The following is a 17,008-nucleotide window of genomic DNA, read 5'->3' as shown; positions in this document are numbered from 1 at the left end:
ACATTCAACATAAAAATGTACTTGAAGGCAATTAGAGTTAATGTGCTGCATGAGACATTAAAAACTCAACAGCAATGTCTCTTTCCAGAAATCATGACCCGGTTAGTCAAGATAATCCACAGACCTTTTTGTGAGCATTTTCCCATAGGAACTATTTTCCTTCTACCGATTTACATGCACCAGCTGTATCACCATGCAGAAGGAAGCGGCATCTATTGCCAGCTCATCTAGCACCACTGAGTTAACGTTACAGCCCGGCCGAGACGGAAACCATTAATGTTCACATTTTGAGCTGCCACGGGCCTCTCGTACATGAGCTGATGCATGCTTCCTTTTGCACGGTGATACAGTTGGCTATTTTGTATGTGGATATATAACTCTTGTTGTCACAAGTTGACACTAAAGCAAAACTGTCATTTGTAAACTTGTTTTTCTTTTCAAACAGGTAACAATATTTGAATTTAGGCAGATAGGATTTCTACACAATGAAATCAAAACTGCACTTACATCAAGAAAAAACACATTGGCATTGGCAGATGCGTTTTTGGTTGATTTAGGTGAAAAAAAAAAAGAAAAGAAAAATAAGCAATATACTCAAATATGAATGAGACTTTTTTCCAGTACATTCAGTAAATTGATGCTATAGTCAACCTAATAACCGGTTGTTACTTTGGACACACATTTAAAAAAAAAACCAAAACAACTGCACACACAATAAAAATCACCATCTACACGTGGACCATCTTTTACTGCAGGGCAAAGTATGTTTGTTATTATTCATACACCGATGTTGATGCAGTGAATGTGTAACTGCAGGTGACTTACACAATGCTAGTGCCGCACTTCTCACAGATGTGGGTTTTTTTGACTCCTCCCACTGATGTGCCTGGTTTGGGGGCGCTGGGCGATAGTTTTCCTGGGAACCGCAGGGCTGCCTCTGGAGTCAAACACACAGACACACACACATGAACAACATGAACATGATCAAAGGGATGTTGTGACAGGCCTGCATCTCCGTTCATCACATCAACACTCGGTTTGCCTTCACTGCCCTCTGTCAGTGGAGCTTGTTTGTGTTCCCCACTTATCATCACGACTTCATCACCCAGGGGACACGCTTCATGAAGTGGGTTTCCACACATTGGTCATTATCACATCATGAAAGAATGTTATTGCTATCTAGATTTATTTGGCCCATCATTTATCAAACAGAGGGGGAAAAGGAGGACAGATGCATTCCATGATATGCTGTTCACAATATGAACTGCACACAGGAGAGCTTTTCTCTCCATCCTGCACAGGTGACGGCCATATGGCTGTCCAAGTAACAACAGTGACTCACACTCGGTTATTCTGCACAACGCACTTAAAAGAATTATTCTAAAAAGGAGAGCAAAACTGTAGGAGATGATATAAGTAACGTTGCATTTGACAGAACAGCTGATTCCTGAGAACGGCCCCTGTCCAAAGTCAGTCTAAATCTAAACACGTGTGTGTGTGATCCTGCCAAGCTACTCCGTGCAGTCACGTCCCATTTATTTTCTATACTTGGTTATCTGGAGTAACGGATCATTTAACTTAATCACACATTTTACAATAAAAATGCCAAATGAAAATTATAAGTAATTACAATTCACATTAGAATATGCACGTGAATATTTGTGCGATGGACACTGTCAAAAAATTGACTCTTATTTTTCTATAAAACGCATAAGGAGAGGTTGTATTGAGAATGTATTGTATGTAGTGCACATCATGTGCCACCAGAGGTCAGTAGTGGAGATAACGTTACACAAATGTTAACAACAGGTTAGCAAAAGCAGAGAAAGCAGGGAAGACCTGCACATTTTCCCATCTCACCCTGTAAATTAAGGGTTTATTTCCACCCAACCAAATTGGATCACCAGACTGGTGATTGTTAGACTAACTAAACCACTAACTAAACCAACAACGTGAAGATGGTTTTAGTGAGTTTTATTTTGTTTGTGTTGAGTATGAATGAATGGGTTTTAGGATGACTTTATTGTTAGTTATTTGACGGAAAAAGCTTAGCGAGCCTGTGTAATGTAGCAGACTCACAGTGTGTATGTCATGGTGTGGTTGCACTGCACACAAATACTGTATATATACATTGTATACCCTTTTAATTTCAGGAAGGTATGAAAATTAGATACCACTCAATCCTAATGAACACTATTAATTACTGCATGCTAAATAGATGGTGATTCTTTCTTTTTTTAATTGCGCACATTGGTTTTAAAATGCAGAAGAGTGCTTCTAACCTTTTTCATCAGCCTCCAGGACCTCTCGCAGCATGTTAAAGGTGTTAGACTGACGAGGCGCCGTGCGGAACTCCCTATTCTCCTGAATCATCTTGTACACCTCCGATTCCTTGTCATACTTCTGCATGGCGAAGTCCGAGCTCGAACTGCTGTAGAAGAAGGAAATTAGAGTGTCACAAGTCATAGTTTTTCACATTCAGTTAAATCATACGTCAAGCTATTGCTGATGTTCTCATCAGCAAATGTTCGTTCATGAAAGACTTGTTGTGAATTTGGTTTCATGAAATCCAGAGGAAATTAAGGAAAAGGGCAGCAGCTGGTTTTGAGACTTTGACCTATGAGCATTAAGTCTAGAGTGCACACCACAGGCAAGAGGCCAAACAGTGTCCAATCGCACATTATTCCCTCAACAGGACCCCGTCATATCCCCTTACCAGAGGCACTGTTCTCACTCAGAAAACAGCCTTGAGGCAAAGACAAAGAGGATATGAGGTGGACAGTGGAAACTTCATAGCATGTGTGAAATCTTCTCTAATGCAAAATAACAGCGGCTAAATCTTTTTAGCAACCATGATTGTGTAAAAGAAGTAAAAAGTCCTTCGCCTGACACCAGACATGACAGAAAATAACTGACACAAGATTTGTACTTTGTACTAATAGTCTACGAAACAGCTACTAAACAACAAGAAATGTCTTCCTGACAATGCATAGGAGGGGCAGGAGACAAGAGGAGGCTTTCACTTATGAGTAGTATAAATTATCAATTTATTAGGATATTAGAAAAAAGAACAGTGACTCTCTTTACAAGTAAATTCTTCACCCCTGGTGTGGTAGAAATAAGTTATTCTTTACTGCTTCATCCATACTTGATGTGTGGTTGAATGCCAATCCCTCCCTGAAGAAAACAAATGTAAAATGTGGACTGACATGACAAATAAGTAAAAACAAACACAAAGTAACAAAGTATGTTCTCGTGTCAGTGTATTTGTCTGGAGGGAGCTGGTGAGTGTTTGCTGTCAGTAGGAACCTGTTGGTCAGGTACACTAGCTGGGCCAGGTGTTGTCTGATGCTTTCCACCTGCAGCCAACTTGTCAGCCAGAATCAGTCAACTTAACCTGACTGACTGTCCCACCTGTTGTCACATACGACAAATCTGCCCAAATATTTATCCTTTAACTGAGACCTGCACTGTGAAGAATCTGCACGGAGAAAATGACCTAAACCTCCATTAAGGAAAGTGTTTGTTACCGTCATTTAACATGTAAAATTTTCAGCATCACTGCACTATGACACCTTGTATTTGGTTATATAATTGTACAAGGACAAAATTAAAGTTGCGCGGCTGTGACATATTTACACACTGGATCTGAAACAATGATTATGAGGCTAAAATGCAGAGTTGAAGCTTTAGTTTGGGCAAATAGAGTAGGAATTGTTATTCTTTTTATACATGACCCTCCAGTTTATTGGAGCAAGATGTAATTTTTCACAATTGTTGTCAAAGCCTTTGTAGTCTGTGGTATTAATGAACGGCAGACTTCAGCAAATACTTGGTATCTTCCCTGGTGATGCTCTGCCAGGTCTGCAGCAACTTTCACTTCTTGCTCGTTTCGGGCTTTTGCCTTCAGCCTGTGAAAGACATGCTCTGCTGGATTAAGGTCAGGTGACAGACTTGGCCAGTCAAGAGCATTTTGCTTTTTTAGTTGGCCAGAGAAAAAAAAACCTCCATGGTTGCTTTGGTTCTGTGTTAAGAATCACTGTCCTGTTGCATTGTCAAAATTGTGGGACTGTGCAAAAAAAAGGGCTCTAACAGGTGAAAGTCAGCAATCTAACCCTGACAGTCATGGTTTTATTTTGATTTCACTGTGCAAAAGAACAAGATAAAAGCTTAAAAACAGTGGCGCTGTCCAAATAATTATGACTTGCACATGTGACATTCCCTCATTGTGTTGCATATAAAACATCTTATATGTTCATAGGGGTTTATAAGTTTCAAGTTTCATGGCCGTGTTTGACAAGTATTGCTCCTCCCTACATTTTACTTTAGGATCCCTCTATATGAACAAGTCTGAAAAGGGAGACGGCAGACAAGACAACAAATATGCGACCGAGACTCAGACCCTTTTCTCTGAATCACTGAACATGGTTCAAATTGAAAACAGACTTCCAAAGCTCTCCACATGCTCAGCTCCACCCTCAGCAATCCATTTTCGCCTCGCTCACCATCCCTTTTGTAATTGCATTCTCAAAACAAATGGAAAGTCTAGGTCGAATGGGAGGAAAACAAATAACACAAGTGAGAGTGAGAGGAAACGGCATGCATCTGAGCAAGCAGTCGAGTACACACAGATCTGCAGGGCAAGCAAAAAGCATCGAACAACTACAGAGTAGTTTGTCATCTGAGAATAAAAATGTTCTCACATCTACACAGTGTCTGCGTCTAACATGAATGTGTTGCTGGTTTCCATACTCAGACTTGGCACAGAGCAGCTATGATAAAGATCTAGTCATAGCACATGACCGTAACCAAAACATATCGAAGATCACAACCACATTTCTCAGACTAACTTACAATACAACCCTGAAATCAAAGTTGGTACATCCTGACAAAAGAAAACCAAATGACATAACTCAAAATGACAAGACTCACCTCAAAGAGAAACAAAGAGGGAACAAAGAAAGAGAGCTCAGCTTTTCTTTCCAGTAACTACAACTCTAATAATGCTGCTGCAGCAACTCGGAACAGAAAAAACAATATTAGATGCCGAACACACACCTCTATCTAAACCAGACAGACGGAAAAACAAGAGTCTGACTGAAAGGTGTGCCTCTGGGCTGAACCTCATTGGACATGCGACATGAAGGGGTGGGTGAATGGGTGTCACTGAGGCTGTGATTGGCTGGGGAGGAGCAGGGAGAGGCTTGGTGTGCAGGCCCGGGGCTCCAGACGGGGGGCCAATCAGGGGGAGAAGTAAAATAGGACTTTTTTGGGGAACATGGGGTGTTTGGGAATGACTGCCGTTGCTGACACGTCATATCACGAGCTGCGGTTACTCAGGGGGGAACTGGGGCCAAAGTCAACCATCCTGCACTGTGAAAACACAGGCACCCGGCTCTCCAGCAGAGAGAGTGGACACAGAGGACTGTGTGCGAGACTAAAAGAAGATTTTATATTTCTGCTGAGATAAAACACATAAGTGAGTGTAAGTGAACCCAAAATTGTTCAGAGGGCTGCACCTGCACGCTAAGAACTGAGTCAGGTTACAGCTTCATCACTTCATCATAGGAGGCAAAGCAGGAAAAAGCAAACTGCAGTGCAGGTGTTGCCGGACACAATATAATGTTTCCCAAAGGCTGAAAGTTCATTTGTAGTTGTTGACTCAGTGCAGCTGCAAACAGCTCCGAGCAGCTCTCAGCTGCAACACAGCAGTGAATTCACAAGCTCACTAACAATTGTACACTAAATGAATGCATTGGTTTGACAGACCTTTTGGTCCATTTGCACTTTCGACTGCCTTTCCACACAGACTTTTGAAAAGCAGAAACAAAAATTACAAATATACAAAGGAATGTTTCGAGCAGGGACCAGATGAATTCCAAATATGGGTAAAACTGCAATATCCCAACCACTGAAATAACCTCAAGAAACCCAACAGAATATCTCTGCAATAAGAAATACTTTTGTCAGGCTTATGGTGACCATTTTATATTGAATCTGTGTCAGAGCTGTTGATTCAGCAATACCGTAGGCTTAAGTAGGTCTACCATTGTGTCATTAGATGAGATTACACTTCCATAAAACAACTCGGTACAATAACTACTGCCTCAAACATTACCACACAGTAAATCAGCACCTTTCTGTCACAACTTAAACTTAAGTCTTGGCAACATAGAGAAAACCAACTATCACAATTTTTTTGGGCCAAATACCGCTTATCCAAAATCTAAGACGACATCTAATTTATATATAATTGATGTATTGCGCAGCTCTATTTCAACCAAAAGCAAGTTTTCTTTCTTTTATAAAATGTCTAAGCATTTAGGAACCAGGCTTGAATCTGTGTGTGTAATCCTACTGGCCTATAGATGGCGCTGAACTACTGCCCGACAGGACACCGTGGTGCCTCTATTAATACATGAAAGCCTCAGGCTGCTTCACATCTCAGTCACTGAAGAGGAACTACTTTCATAAGCTAAAGTGGAGTAAAACTGTTAAGGCAGTTCAGCATGTTGGTTGTCTTGTGGACTGTAAACAGATCTGGTTGTTCATAATCAAAGATACAAATAAAGTACAGTGTGTCTTTTTTCCACTTTCCCAAAAGATGCAGTACAAGTATGACTGATTTGGAACAGTTACTCTTTGGCTGGTTAGATTTGACTGCAACATATTTATATTTAATGCTGCAATGCAACAAAAGATGCAGCTAAAAGATTAGAGGTGTTTAATACACGTAGCTTTGGCAGTGAACTATTGTGTTTTAACATGTTTTTTTGGTGTTTGCAATGTAAGCGATCTATACCTGCGCCGAGGGGACATGGGTACATCCCGATCAATGGGGCTATGGGGTGAGTAGCGTCCTGGCGGGGTTGGGGTTCTGCTGGACATATTTCTGTAGTCTGAAGGGGAGAACTCCTGTAAAGTAAGAGGAAGGCAACAACAAAAGCAAGAGTGAGTGAATGAGTAAGCATGAAAGTCTTCCTGCAGCAGATGAAACCAACCTTGCAGCTCAGAGTTGAGGAATCTTTTGAAACAGTGTGCAAGTGTTTAGACTGTGATGCAATGTTACTGTAAAAAATAGTCTATACAACACTGCTATGAAAAGAGCGATGTTGAGTGCAGAGACAGGATATTAGCAGCGGCATATCTGGATTACAGCTCCTTCATGCAGTGTATTGGCACTAAACAAATGAAGTGTCCTTATTTCAGAAAGGTCTAAATTTGAGGAGACCATTCTGTTTGACAAAGTGGAATCAAAAACACTCTGCAAGATATATTAAGTCAAGATCAAAACAGGAGACATTTATTGGTAGATTAAATTAACTCCAGATGGACAAACACCACAGATAGTTTCTTTTTTACTTAACAGCTTTGACTGAAACCTGGTGAAGTTCCTTCACTGCAAAATAAACAACACACTTGGTCATTGTTTGATTGTATTTGGTGCCCCGTGCTCTCAGCGTTTCTATTGCATGAGTCACGCCCCAACATTCCTCTACTGCGGGCTGATCAGTCTCAACAATCACAGCAACCCACATCAACATTTTCTGTCTTGATTACCATTTATATCAGAGCTGTACTTCAGCCCCTCAGCTGATAGATGATAGATTGTGTGGCAACAGATGTTTGGCACTGACTCCAATGTTGGTCTGATGGGAAAGACAGAGCTTGCATGTACTTCAATGGCTTCCAGATGCAGTGCAAATCTCACAATTATTCATGGCAGTTATAAACAGTGTCCCTCGTCACGAAATGAGAGACATTCCACGCGGCCGGAGCCTCATTCAAACCCAACACTAAGTACAGTACAAACAATAGTGCAATTCAGGAAGGAAAATTTGAGCTAAGTTATTGAGTGAATAATGTTTGACTTTTGACAAAAGAGGGCGCTACATACCTACTGTACACAAGATGATCATAAACTGTCGTCTCAGCAGATGTGCTAAGGACATTTTTTATTGTAGTTGTTCTTAGCAGGCAAGAGCACACAGTTACAACACTGCGGGCAAAGGCTGATTTATTTAATTATGCCATAATAGTGCAGGAGTATGCCACTCGTGAAAGTGACCTCAGGCACATGTTCACACTTAACACATTTAGCACACCTGGACTAAGTCTGCACAGCACATAACTCAACTGGGACACTTTTACTGTCAGGAATTCCTACAAACTAATTGTTTTTACCCACAACACTGTCTGTAAAACCGGGAAAAGCTGATCATAGAAAGCAAACTCATGCACTGCTGCAATATTCAAACTAACAAAATGACTTGGTAAAAAAAAAAAAAAAAGGGAAGTCTCCAAACACTTTCACAACTTCCAGTTTGCTGGGAAACAAAGCTATTACTTTATTTTAGGTCTGTGCACGGTCCAGGAAAACTTTGACTGCGAATCAAAACAGCCCACAGACAACTCAAGAGTACAGCTTTCACAATAAAAGCTCACTGAGTTTTTCTCCCTCAACCATCACCAGCTGGCATCAGTGTCAACTCAGGCTCCATCTAAGGGAGAAACGTCTCCACCCGGGTCTTTGAACCAGTACATTTCTGAGGCTCAAGTTGGAGCTGATGCAGGAGCTCGACGCTGACACAGTGGCACTGATGGAGTCAAAGATTTGTGCGTCCAATGCCAGCACCCGCTTCCAATTCAGAAACTCTTTGAACAATGTCTCTGTTCTCAATTGAGTCCAATTTTCCCTCTTCTTTTTCCTTAGTGAGTGGGCAGATTAGTGGTGCGTGCCAGGAAGCCTTTACCAGAAACGATCACTGGGACATCTCCCTGTGATTCCTCCCAGGATAAACCAAGCATAATAACTGCAGGCTCATAGGATCACATATTCCATATCATCAGAGCACAAGAATAGAGACATGCATGTCCTCTCCTGCTGTGAACCAATCTCCAGGGCATGTACCTGATAGTAAACATGCTTTAGGGATTCTTTCTGGAAGACCTGAAGCCACACAGTATGTGCATATGAATCCACACTAATGCAAAGCAAGCCTATGTTATATAAGTGTCTGGCCACTGAATGTAGATCTTCATGCTCTCCAACAGCTGAAGAGTTATGGATAAAATCGCATCTCTGATCTATGAGACTCAAGAGGAATGCAATGAAGTAAAGAAAAACAAAGTAAAGAGGGAGAGGAAAAAAAACAAGTGCTCCATTTTGACAGTGAGTATGCAGCTGTGATTGAGCTTCACCTTAGAAGGTTAAAAACAAAAGCAAAAAAAAAAAAACAAAAAAAAACCACCACAGCAGCTCCCCGATCACCATCATCAACTCTGCAATGCTAGCCTTTTATAGCAGTAACTGTGGCATGGCTGGCAATGGCTTCAAACTGGGCTACCCAAAACATCTTTGTTCTGAAATCATCACTGCTCCATTGTAAGCCATCAAACCATTACGCACAGCTGATCTCAGAGCTGCATTACATATGGTAAACTGCTCCCTTGCAGTGCCAACAGCGCCCCCATGCCTCACCCACAAAAAAACTAAGGGAGGGGTGCACACCGAGGAAAGCCTGTTATTTTGTCTTGGATGGGGGTATGTTTCAGAGATGGGAGAGAACATTGGGGAAAATCATCAGCCAACTCTTCCTGGTTCCTGTGGCTGGTGATGAGAGGAAACTCTGATTAAAGCTGCACTGAACTGTAATCAGGAGCTCACAGTCAACATACCAGAGATCATTAAGCTGTGTCACTGGTATGCTGATCTTGAGCTGCATATAATAATAATAATAATAATTATACATTTTATTTATAAGCGCCTTTCTCAGCACTCAAGGACACTTTACAGAGATAAAACAATTACAATAAAACAATAGATAAAAGCTACACAGAGTATAAAATGGAACAATGACACAGAGTAAGCAATCTTGAACGGGTGAGTTCTGAGACTGGATTTTAAAAAAGGAAGAGAGTCAATGTTTCGAATGTCCGGTGGGGGTGAGTTCCAGAGTTGGGGAGCAGAGTGGCTGAAAGCTCCGCTCCCCATAGTGCTGAGGCGGGCAGGGGGCACAGTGAGGTGGATGGAGGAGGAGGATCTAAGGGAGCAGGAGGAGATGGCGATGTGGAGGAGATCTGACAGGTAAGGAGGGGAGAGGTTGTGTATGGCCTTGAATGCATACAGGAGGATTTTGAATTCTATTCTGAATTTAACCGGGAGCCAGTGGAATTGCTGTAGGATGGGGGTGATGTGAAATAAGGGGGTTTTGGTGATGATGCGAGTGTCTGAATTCTAGACCAGATGAAACTTATGCAGGGATTTGTGAGGGAGACCGAAGAGGAGACTGTTACAGTCATCAATACGGGAGGTGACGAGGCTGTGAACAAGGATAGAAGTGGAATGCAGAGTGAGAGAGAGGCGGAGACGAAAATATGCGGCCTGGGGGTGTGTGTGTGTGCGCGTGTATGTCCCTTTTTTAATCATTCCTGGTCTGGGACGTTTTTGCAGGTCCATGAACACAGCACCGGTATATATGCTCCAACAGTGCTCCCAAAAGTTAAAAACAGAAAAAAAAAAATCTACATTTTTTGATTGTTGGGGGCTGCCAGAAAATATAGGAATGTGTGGGGAAACCCTGTAGTGATGTGTATTTAATATTAAAGAGAAATACTTTAAATTTGAAGGTAGTTTTTCAGGGGCTTTAAAGCTGAAATCTAACTTGCTGTAGGATATGTCTCTCTGCAACAGAAAGACATCTGCAGCGAAGATGGCAGAATAGTTTTGAAAGGTTGTGTTGAAGCCTGCTGTTTATTTGAATCATCCATCTGTCCGTTTTTGTATAACCACTTTATCCCTGGCATTGGAGCTGGAGTCTATCCCAGCATGCACTGGGAGAGAGACAGGGCAAAATGTGACATTAATGGGATTTTGCCTGAATTTAACGTGCAAAAATCCAAAAGTGTGCTTTTGCTACGCTGAGTGTACTTTACTGGTATTCTCAACCAGGACAGGTGTGATGTGACAAGCCATTCTCAAAAGACATTTCTCAAAGCGGAATGTAAAGGGTGTCTCCAACCACAATAATTAAGCCAAATTGTTTGTTTTGCATTGCTCTACCAAACACTTTTAACAGTGATTTATTTATTGAAACCATTAGGGATACCCACTTGAAAATCTGTTTTTATGATCTGTTTTTTTTAAGTGTCTTTTGTTGCTCTAAAACAGATTTTTGGATGACTGAGCTTTAACGTCATTATCTGATTTAAATAAACGAATGACCAAGTGCGACGGGCTTATGGTCGGGAAAAGGCTTGGTATGGGAGGGAAAAATTGCGGCTAAACTGTCAAAAACGCAAGAGAATCACTCCATAACAAGAGCAAGCCTCTGTCTGATTGGCCACTTCAAGACACAAACAAACAGGAAATGGTGAACTGAAGTGAGAGCAGCTGTTTCAGATCAAGGCTCATGGGAGATGTTGGGGACAGTGCCAGTGGAGGAGCCTTCAGTCTGGCTCCAAGCAAGCCACTCTGCATCATCATCATTACCACCCTGCAGCTTCAATTACAGGGCACGGGCCAAGCAGCGCACAGGACCGATGCCTAAGGGAGCTTTTATTTTGGGAAGCTTGATGCTGCTGTACGAAAGTGCTATAACTGCTCGTTCACTGTCTCCACCACAGACATGACTGCTGTACTACAATGAGGCGGGGGACACCAGACATCCTGGGCTGGGTAATAATCAGCGCTGTGTACAGTGTTTCCTATCCAGCGGTGTGCATTGGTGGAGGTCCTGAGCAAAGACCTGAGGCTGACGGTAACCTACTCGTTATCCACTGTCACTGATGGACCCTGCCTTGTAATTATGTCTGCGCTGTGGATGCATCATTGTGTCCACATTCTGTAGCAAATAAAACACGTTTTATATCAAAATTCATGTCATTAACATTCTTTAGCTTTTATTGCCTCATATCCCACTGCAGCTGCTTTATGGAAGGTCTCAGACTAAATAATGACACGACGAAACCAGTGGGCTAATGGGTGCAGACTGGGAGCTCCAAAAGAGGCCCCTTTTTTCTATTTTACATGTATTTTCAAGTCAAAATTTAAAATACAAGAGGTATCTTTTTTCTAACCTTAGGCCATGCTCAGTTTCTTTTTCCAAAATAGGGATGTAAAACTCTTCCTATACAGTACCCCGTCCATACTGCAGTGCACTGAGTAAGCTTTCGAGTCACGCTCAATCTTCTAAATCCTCTATAATGCCTTCTACATATAAATTCTTGGCTTCGGCTTACATTGTACAGCATTCAATAAGATGGAATAAAATGACAGATCTTTGTGATGCTAATACCCCCCCCCCCCCCATTCATTCGCCTCGGCCACACACCATCAGACTGCTCCAGATACAAACCATATGTACAAGATTAGAGGCCAAATGAGGAGCAGAGAGATGAAGACAACAGGATGACTGTGTATACTGTAATTCACTCTGTGCACTTTGGTCACTGTCAGCTAAAACAGAGCTGCATTTAGTTTATCTTCCCGCTGCTGAGACTACAATTTCCAGTTTTTAAATCTAAACTGGTAACAAAATGGCACATTGATGAGTTTACAAGTGGATGCTCGAGTAAATATCTGACCAAAGCATCAGGTCACAGGTTCTCTATACTATAATGTCCATGACTCCGGCAGCTAAGCACATGATAGATGTTGACGAACCTAATCCTGTGTGAACTGTAATGGCACAGTGAATCATTTGAGACCCCTGAGACAAGCCAAAGCCGTCTCATGTGACCATAGTGTAGGTGGTCTGAGGGAGGCACTCACCCACACTGCCACCAAAAAAATCAAAGACACAATGAGGAATGAATAAGAGTCTGGACGTTTATTTATCCACGAAGGGTGCTGCAAGCAACACATTTTTCATCCCTATTAAATTCCCCACAAGGCTCCAACTGGAGCAGCGTATCAAGCTCATTAGACATCTGGATTTCATTATGGGCAGAATGAAATCGCTGGACGACATGATACTTTTAATTTGTGGTCACCACGATGCCTCTTCTCATATGCATCAGAAAAAGAACTGTAACAATCAAAAGAGGATTAGTTCAAACCAATGTGTGATGATCAAAATTGTCATAACGAGCTGGGAGGTCCAGATATGAAGCCACTTCAAATAGAGGTGATGGCGCTCTTAACTGTTAGTGTGCCTGACAGCATCACAACAGCAGTAATAAAGACAAATAAAGTGACAGAAAACATCTGCCACACTGGTTTCAACGGTACACTAACTCTACTGTGTAACATAGTGCTATGACTTATAAAGCAATACAATATGATAGAGTGCAGCCTAACACTCATATTTCTACAGGAATTTCCGTGAAGGGCTAAAACATAAATCCAAGATGTCAGCAAGACGTGCATTTATGGTGTCACAGTGAGGCAGAATTATTCTTTAGTGTTCTGTGCCATTTTACCAGCTTAACACTTATGATTTATGACCAACGAATGCAGACTTGGTAACCATTACCCTAAAATGTAGGTGTGGTCCTGTATAAAACTCTGGGAATATATGCTGACGTGTGTTTTTTCTGGCATGAATACACTGAGGGGCAGTTATACACATCGTTCCCTTGACAACAACTTTTGGAATGTTGACATACCGCTCAACCACCTTCGTAAACAGCACCAACTAGTAAAAGAGCCCATCTCTCCCGGCCAACATTTCCCCATAAAACTCACAGGCCCGAGTGTCCCCATGAGTGCGCCCCGGGGCCTGGAAAGCACCGGGAATCAAAAGTGCCCCAGTTTGCTTTTCCACTCCAGGGGAAAGAAAAACAGGCGTGCTGATCAATCAGTTGGGATGAGGAGAGGCATGCTGCCTGCGCAGTGGCCACAATGGACCCCAAGCTTAACGGCTACGAGTCCACGTGAAAAGGCCTCACACTGTCCAGTCACAGAGCTCACTGTGCAGAGAAGAAGAAGAAAACATCCCTCCACCACAACCACGGCCAGCACCGCTCCCCCGACACTGGCTTGGCTTAGCGCAGTGCCGATGTGCCAAACCAAACAACAGCCCCACTCATGTCAGACCTGAAATAGTACATCATTCCAAGCCATCATCGTCAAGAAGGAGGTATGCATGTCTGTATTTAGTGCTGGAGGAGAAGCCTCTCACAGGTGAGGTGCCTCTTCCTCTCTCTTCAGGATTGGAGACTTGTAAAGACTTTGTTATAACTTCGATCTTCAACCGAGACTGCGTGCAACATAAAATTCTACATTTTGATTCTAGTTAAAAACATAAACTTAGTTCTATTCCTGCATGCCAAGTCTCCATTTCTGCTCCAACACGATGACCGCAGCTTTGCACTCCAGTCCACCACAACCTCCAGAATAGAGCAGGACAAAGCCAGACGCTGGCGTGCCGGTTGGCCTGCTGGACAGAGAAATGTATGGTACTGAAGATGTATGTATGGATATTTACCCTGCCCTGTCTGGATAAAGAGCTTACTGACACATGTCACAAAGCCAAGGACACTCTACCCGATTTAGCTTGAAAAGAGGAAAAGTTTGGTCTGTACGGGTGTCACCCGGCAGGAGCTGGCCGTCCTACACTAGGAGGGATATTTATAAAGCAACCACCCTATCCCAGCACAGGATCAGGCAACCCGCGAAGGCAACCCTCAGGAACCTCAAAGTGCAGCAATGGCAAAGCCAGACATGGAGCCTGGTCCTAATGACCCAACAACGGGTCATGTCTCATGAAAAGCAGCTTGGTTTTGGCCCTGCTCAACGCAACAGAGATCCCGTTGTGGTCATTTCTTGATGATATAAACAGATGCTCTGAATCATGACGGTGGCCGGCCAGTTCAGATACAATCTCATGCCCGGCTCCCAGGAATCTAGGTTGCCTTTGCTCTTTTTGTCATGGTAGTGAGCTAGTAGATATTAAAGTCAGCCAGTCACATCACAGCATGACAAAACACAACTGAAGGGTACAGAGCTATACCTCATAACCTGCATCAACGCTGCATTAAAATCATAAATGGAAATACTTTAACTCACTTTTTCCTACAGAGATTTATCACACACCTATAGCAATGCATTTTAAATATCCACAGTTTTCTTTACATTTGCCTCTCCTCTTAAGGTGGTCAGGGTCAGGGTAAGTTGGCTGGGACTGTTGCTTTAGGACATTTAAGCAGGATGAGTGCTTCCTGCAACAAGGACTTGAACTCACACCTTGTGATTAAAGGTCACTTTTCTTATTCAACACAATGCCCTTTTGATTGAGATGTACTGTAAACATTTCCTGAAAAACACTCACGTGGCCAAATTCTTATGGTATGGGAGATATTAAGGATCATAAAGACATTCTTGTCCAAAGGGGAAATTCTCTTACACTCAAGTCTGAAGGTAACAACATATACAGATGTTGGATGCATCAACCACAATGATGATTTTAAACGAATCCATAGACCCTTCAGATGCACATAGATGATTCTAAAATGGGTTAAAGAGGTCAATATTTGTTACTGAGGATGAACTGCACTGAAGACACATGCTTTTGTTTGTAGAGCCCGAAAGATCTATTGGCCTATCACAGATATATCGGTACATGAGTACATATTGTCCAATATACACCACCATGAAAAGTTTCTTTATAGCTTAACACAGAAAACATGCTTAGGATAATTTATTATCATTAAAGCCAGTGCACTGTTGTCATTTTTGACAGTAAAGTTTACTGTTAAACTGCAAAATTTCCTGCTTGTATTATACAGTATATCTTAGAGTTTGCTAACGATACTTGAGAAAAAAAGTTTTATATATATATATATATGCACACTATAAATGTATGATATCGGTCGATATAAATCAATATTGGAATTTTTTACTTCCTAATATTGGTAGTGGCCTAAAAATCCAGTATTAATAATAATAATAATACATTTTATTAACAAAGCACTTTTAAAAGGAACTCAAAGACGATGTACAGAAGTAAAAAGCAATATAAACAAAATAACATAAGCACACGCAGAATAAACAGTAAGCAAATCGATAGCAAACACCTGAACAATCACATTGAAAGCTTGTTTAAAAAGGTGAGTTTTTAGGAGGGATTTAAATATAGATATGTCGGTGCAGTCCTGAGTATGTGTGGGGAGTGAGTTCCAGACTGAGGGGGCAGACATGGTCAGACTTTACTTTTTTTATATAAAAGTGCTTGCTGTGCAATCTAATCTTTGCATTCTTCGTGGTACTGCAGGCAATTTGGTCATGATGAGTCACAGAGGACATTGCTGTGTTGGAGCAGCCTCTGGGCTGAGCAGAGTGGTGAGATGGCTTAAGTACAGTTTGGGAATGTCAGCGGGCTCCCTGGTGTCCACTCCTCTCCACCCTGACCCCCGTCTCTTCCAACTCCCATCACACAACGACAGGCCTTGTGACGCGAAGGAAAAAGCTGCACTAGCCGTCCACAGCCTCTGCCATCACAGCTACTATTGTACACAGACTTTTTCTCAGGATATCCAACACCCTGGAAAATGGGGGATCCTGTTGCGCATCCCACTCTCCTCACTCAGGGAGCCAAAACAAGGGTGGAAAAGCCTTTTAGGAGCTTTTCAGAGAGGCTGATCACCTGATATAGCAGCACTCTGCACCTCTCAGGCAGGACAGAGGCCCTTGTCATGGAGGCTCCACATCTTAGCGCTCACTGGGCTGCTGTGTTCCTGCCAGCCCGAGCAGCATAATGCACAGTGTGCCCATGGCGGGCCTCTTCCCAGCCATTTCCCCACCGAGCGCTCTGAAAGAACTCCACTCACTAATCACTGCACTGCGGCAGGAGGCTCGTCACCACTTTAAACCCAGGGTAGACATCCCTTGGAGGAAGAGGTCAGCCAAAACCCAAAACTCTCATCCACTGAGCTGGATGATGGTAAACACTAAGGCTGTCAGGCAAAGATGGCAGAGCAAGCAATACAAATCAGCTTTAAGACCAGAAAATGTAAAAAAAATAATAATAATAAAAAAAAAAAATATAATAATATTAATATTAATTAA

The 17,008-nt window shown here is 42.2% G+C and overlaps 1 protein-coding gene across 1 annotated transcript in view; it reads right to left on the bottom strand.

Annotated features, from left to right (window-relative positions):
* The window catches only part of pdlim2 (PDZ and LIM domain 2 (mystique)), a 41,246-nt gene that overhangs the window by 1,464 nt on the left and 22,774 nt on the right, over positions 1–17,008 (bottom strand). The window contains exons 7-9 of the mRNA XM_042488910.1: positions 6,803–6,915; positions 2,283–2,431; positions 826–937 (exon numbers count right to left, since the gene is read on the bottom strand). Coding sequence (XP_042344844.1) covers positions 826–937; positions 2,283–2,431; positions 6,803–6,915 — 374 coding nt within the window. The remainder of the gene's footprint in view (positions 1–825; positions 938–2,282; positions 2,432–6,802; positions 6,916–17,008) is intronic.

The sequence above is a fragment of the Plectropomus leopardus genome, chromosome 6 (assembly GCF_008729295.1).
Source record: "Plectropomus leopardus isolate mb chromosome 6, YSFRI_Pleo_2.0, whole genome shotgun sequence".
In the NCBI taxonomy this organism is placed as follows: Eukaryota; Metazoa; Chordata; class Actinopteri; order Perciformes; family Serranidae; genus Plectropomus; species Plectropomus leopardus.
This window is presented reverse-complemented; position numbering and strand designations above follow the sequence as displayed.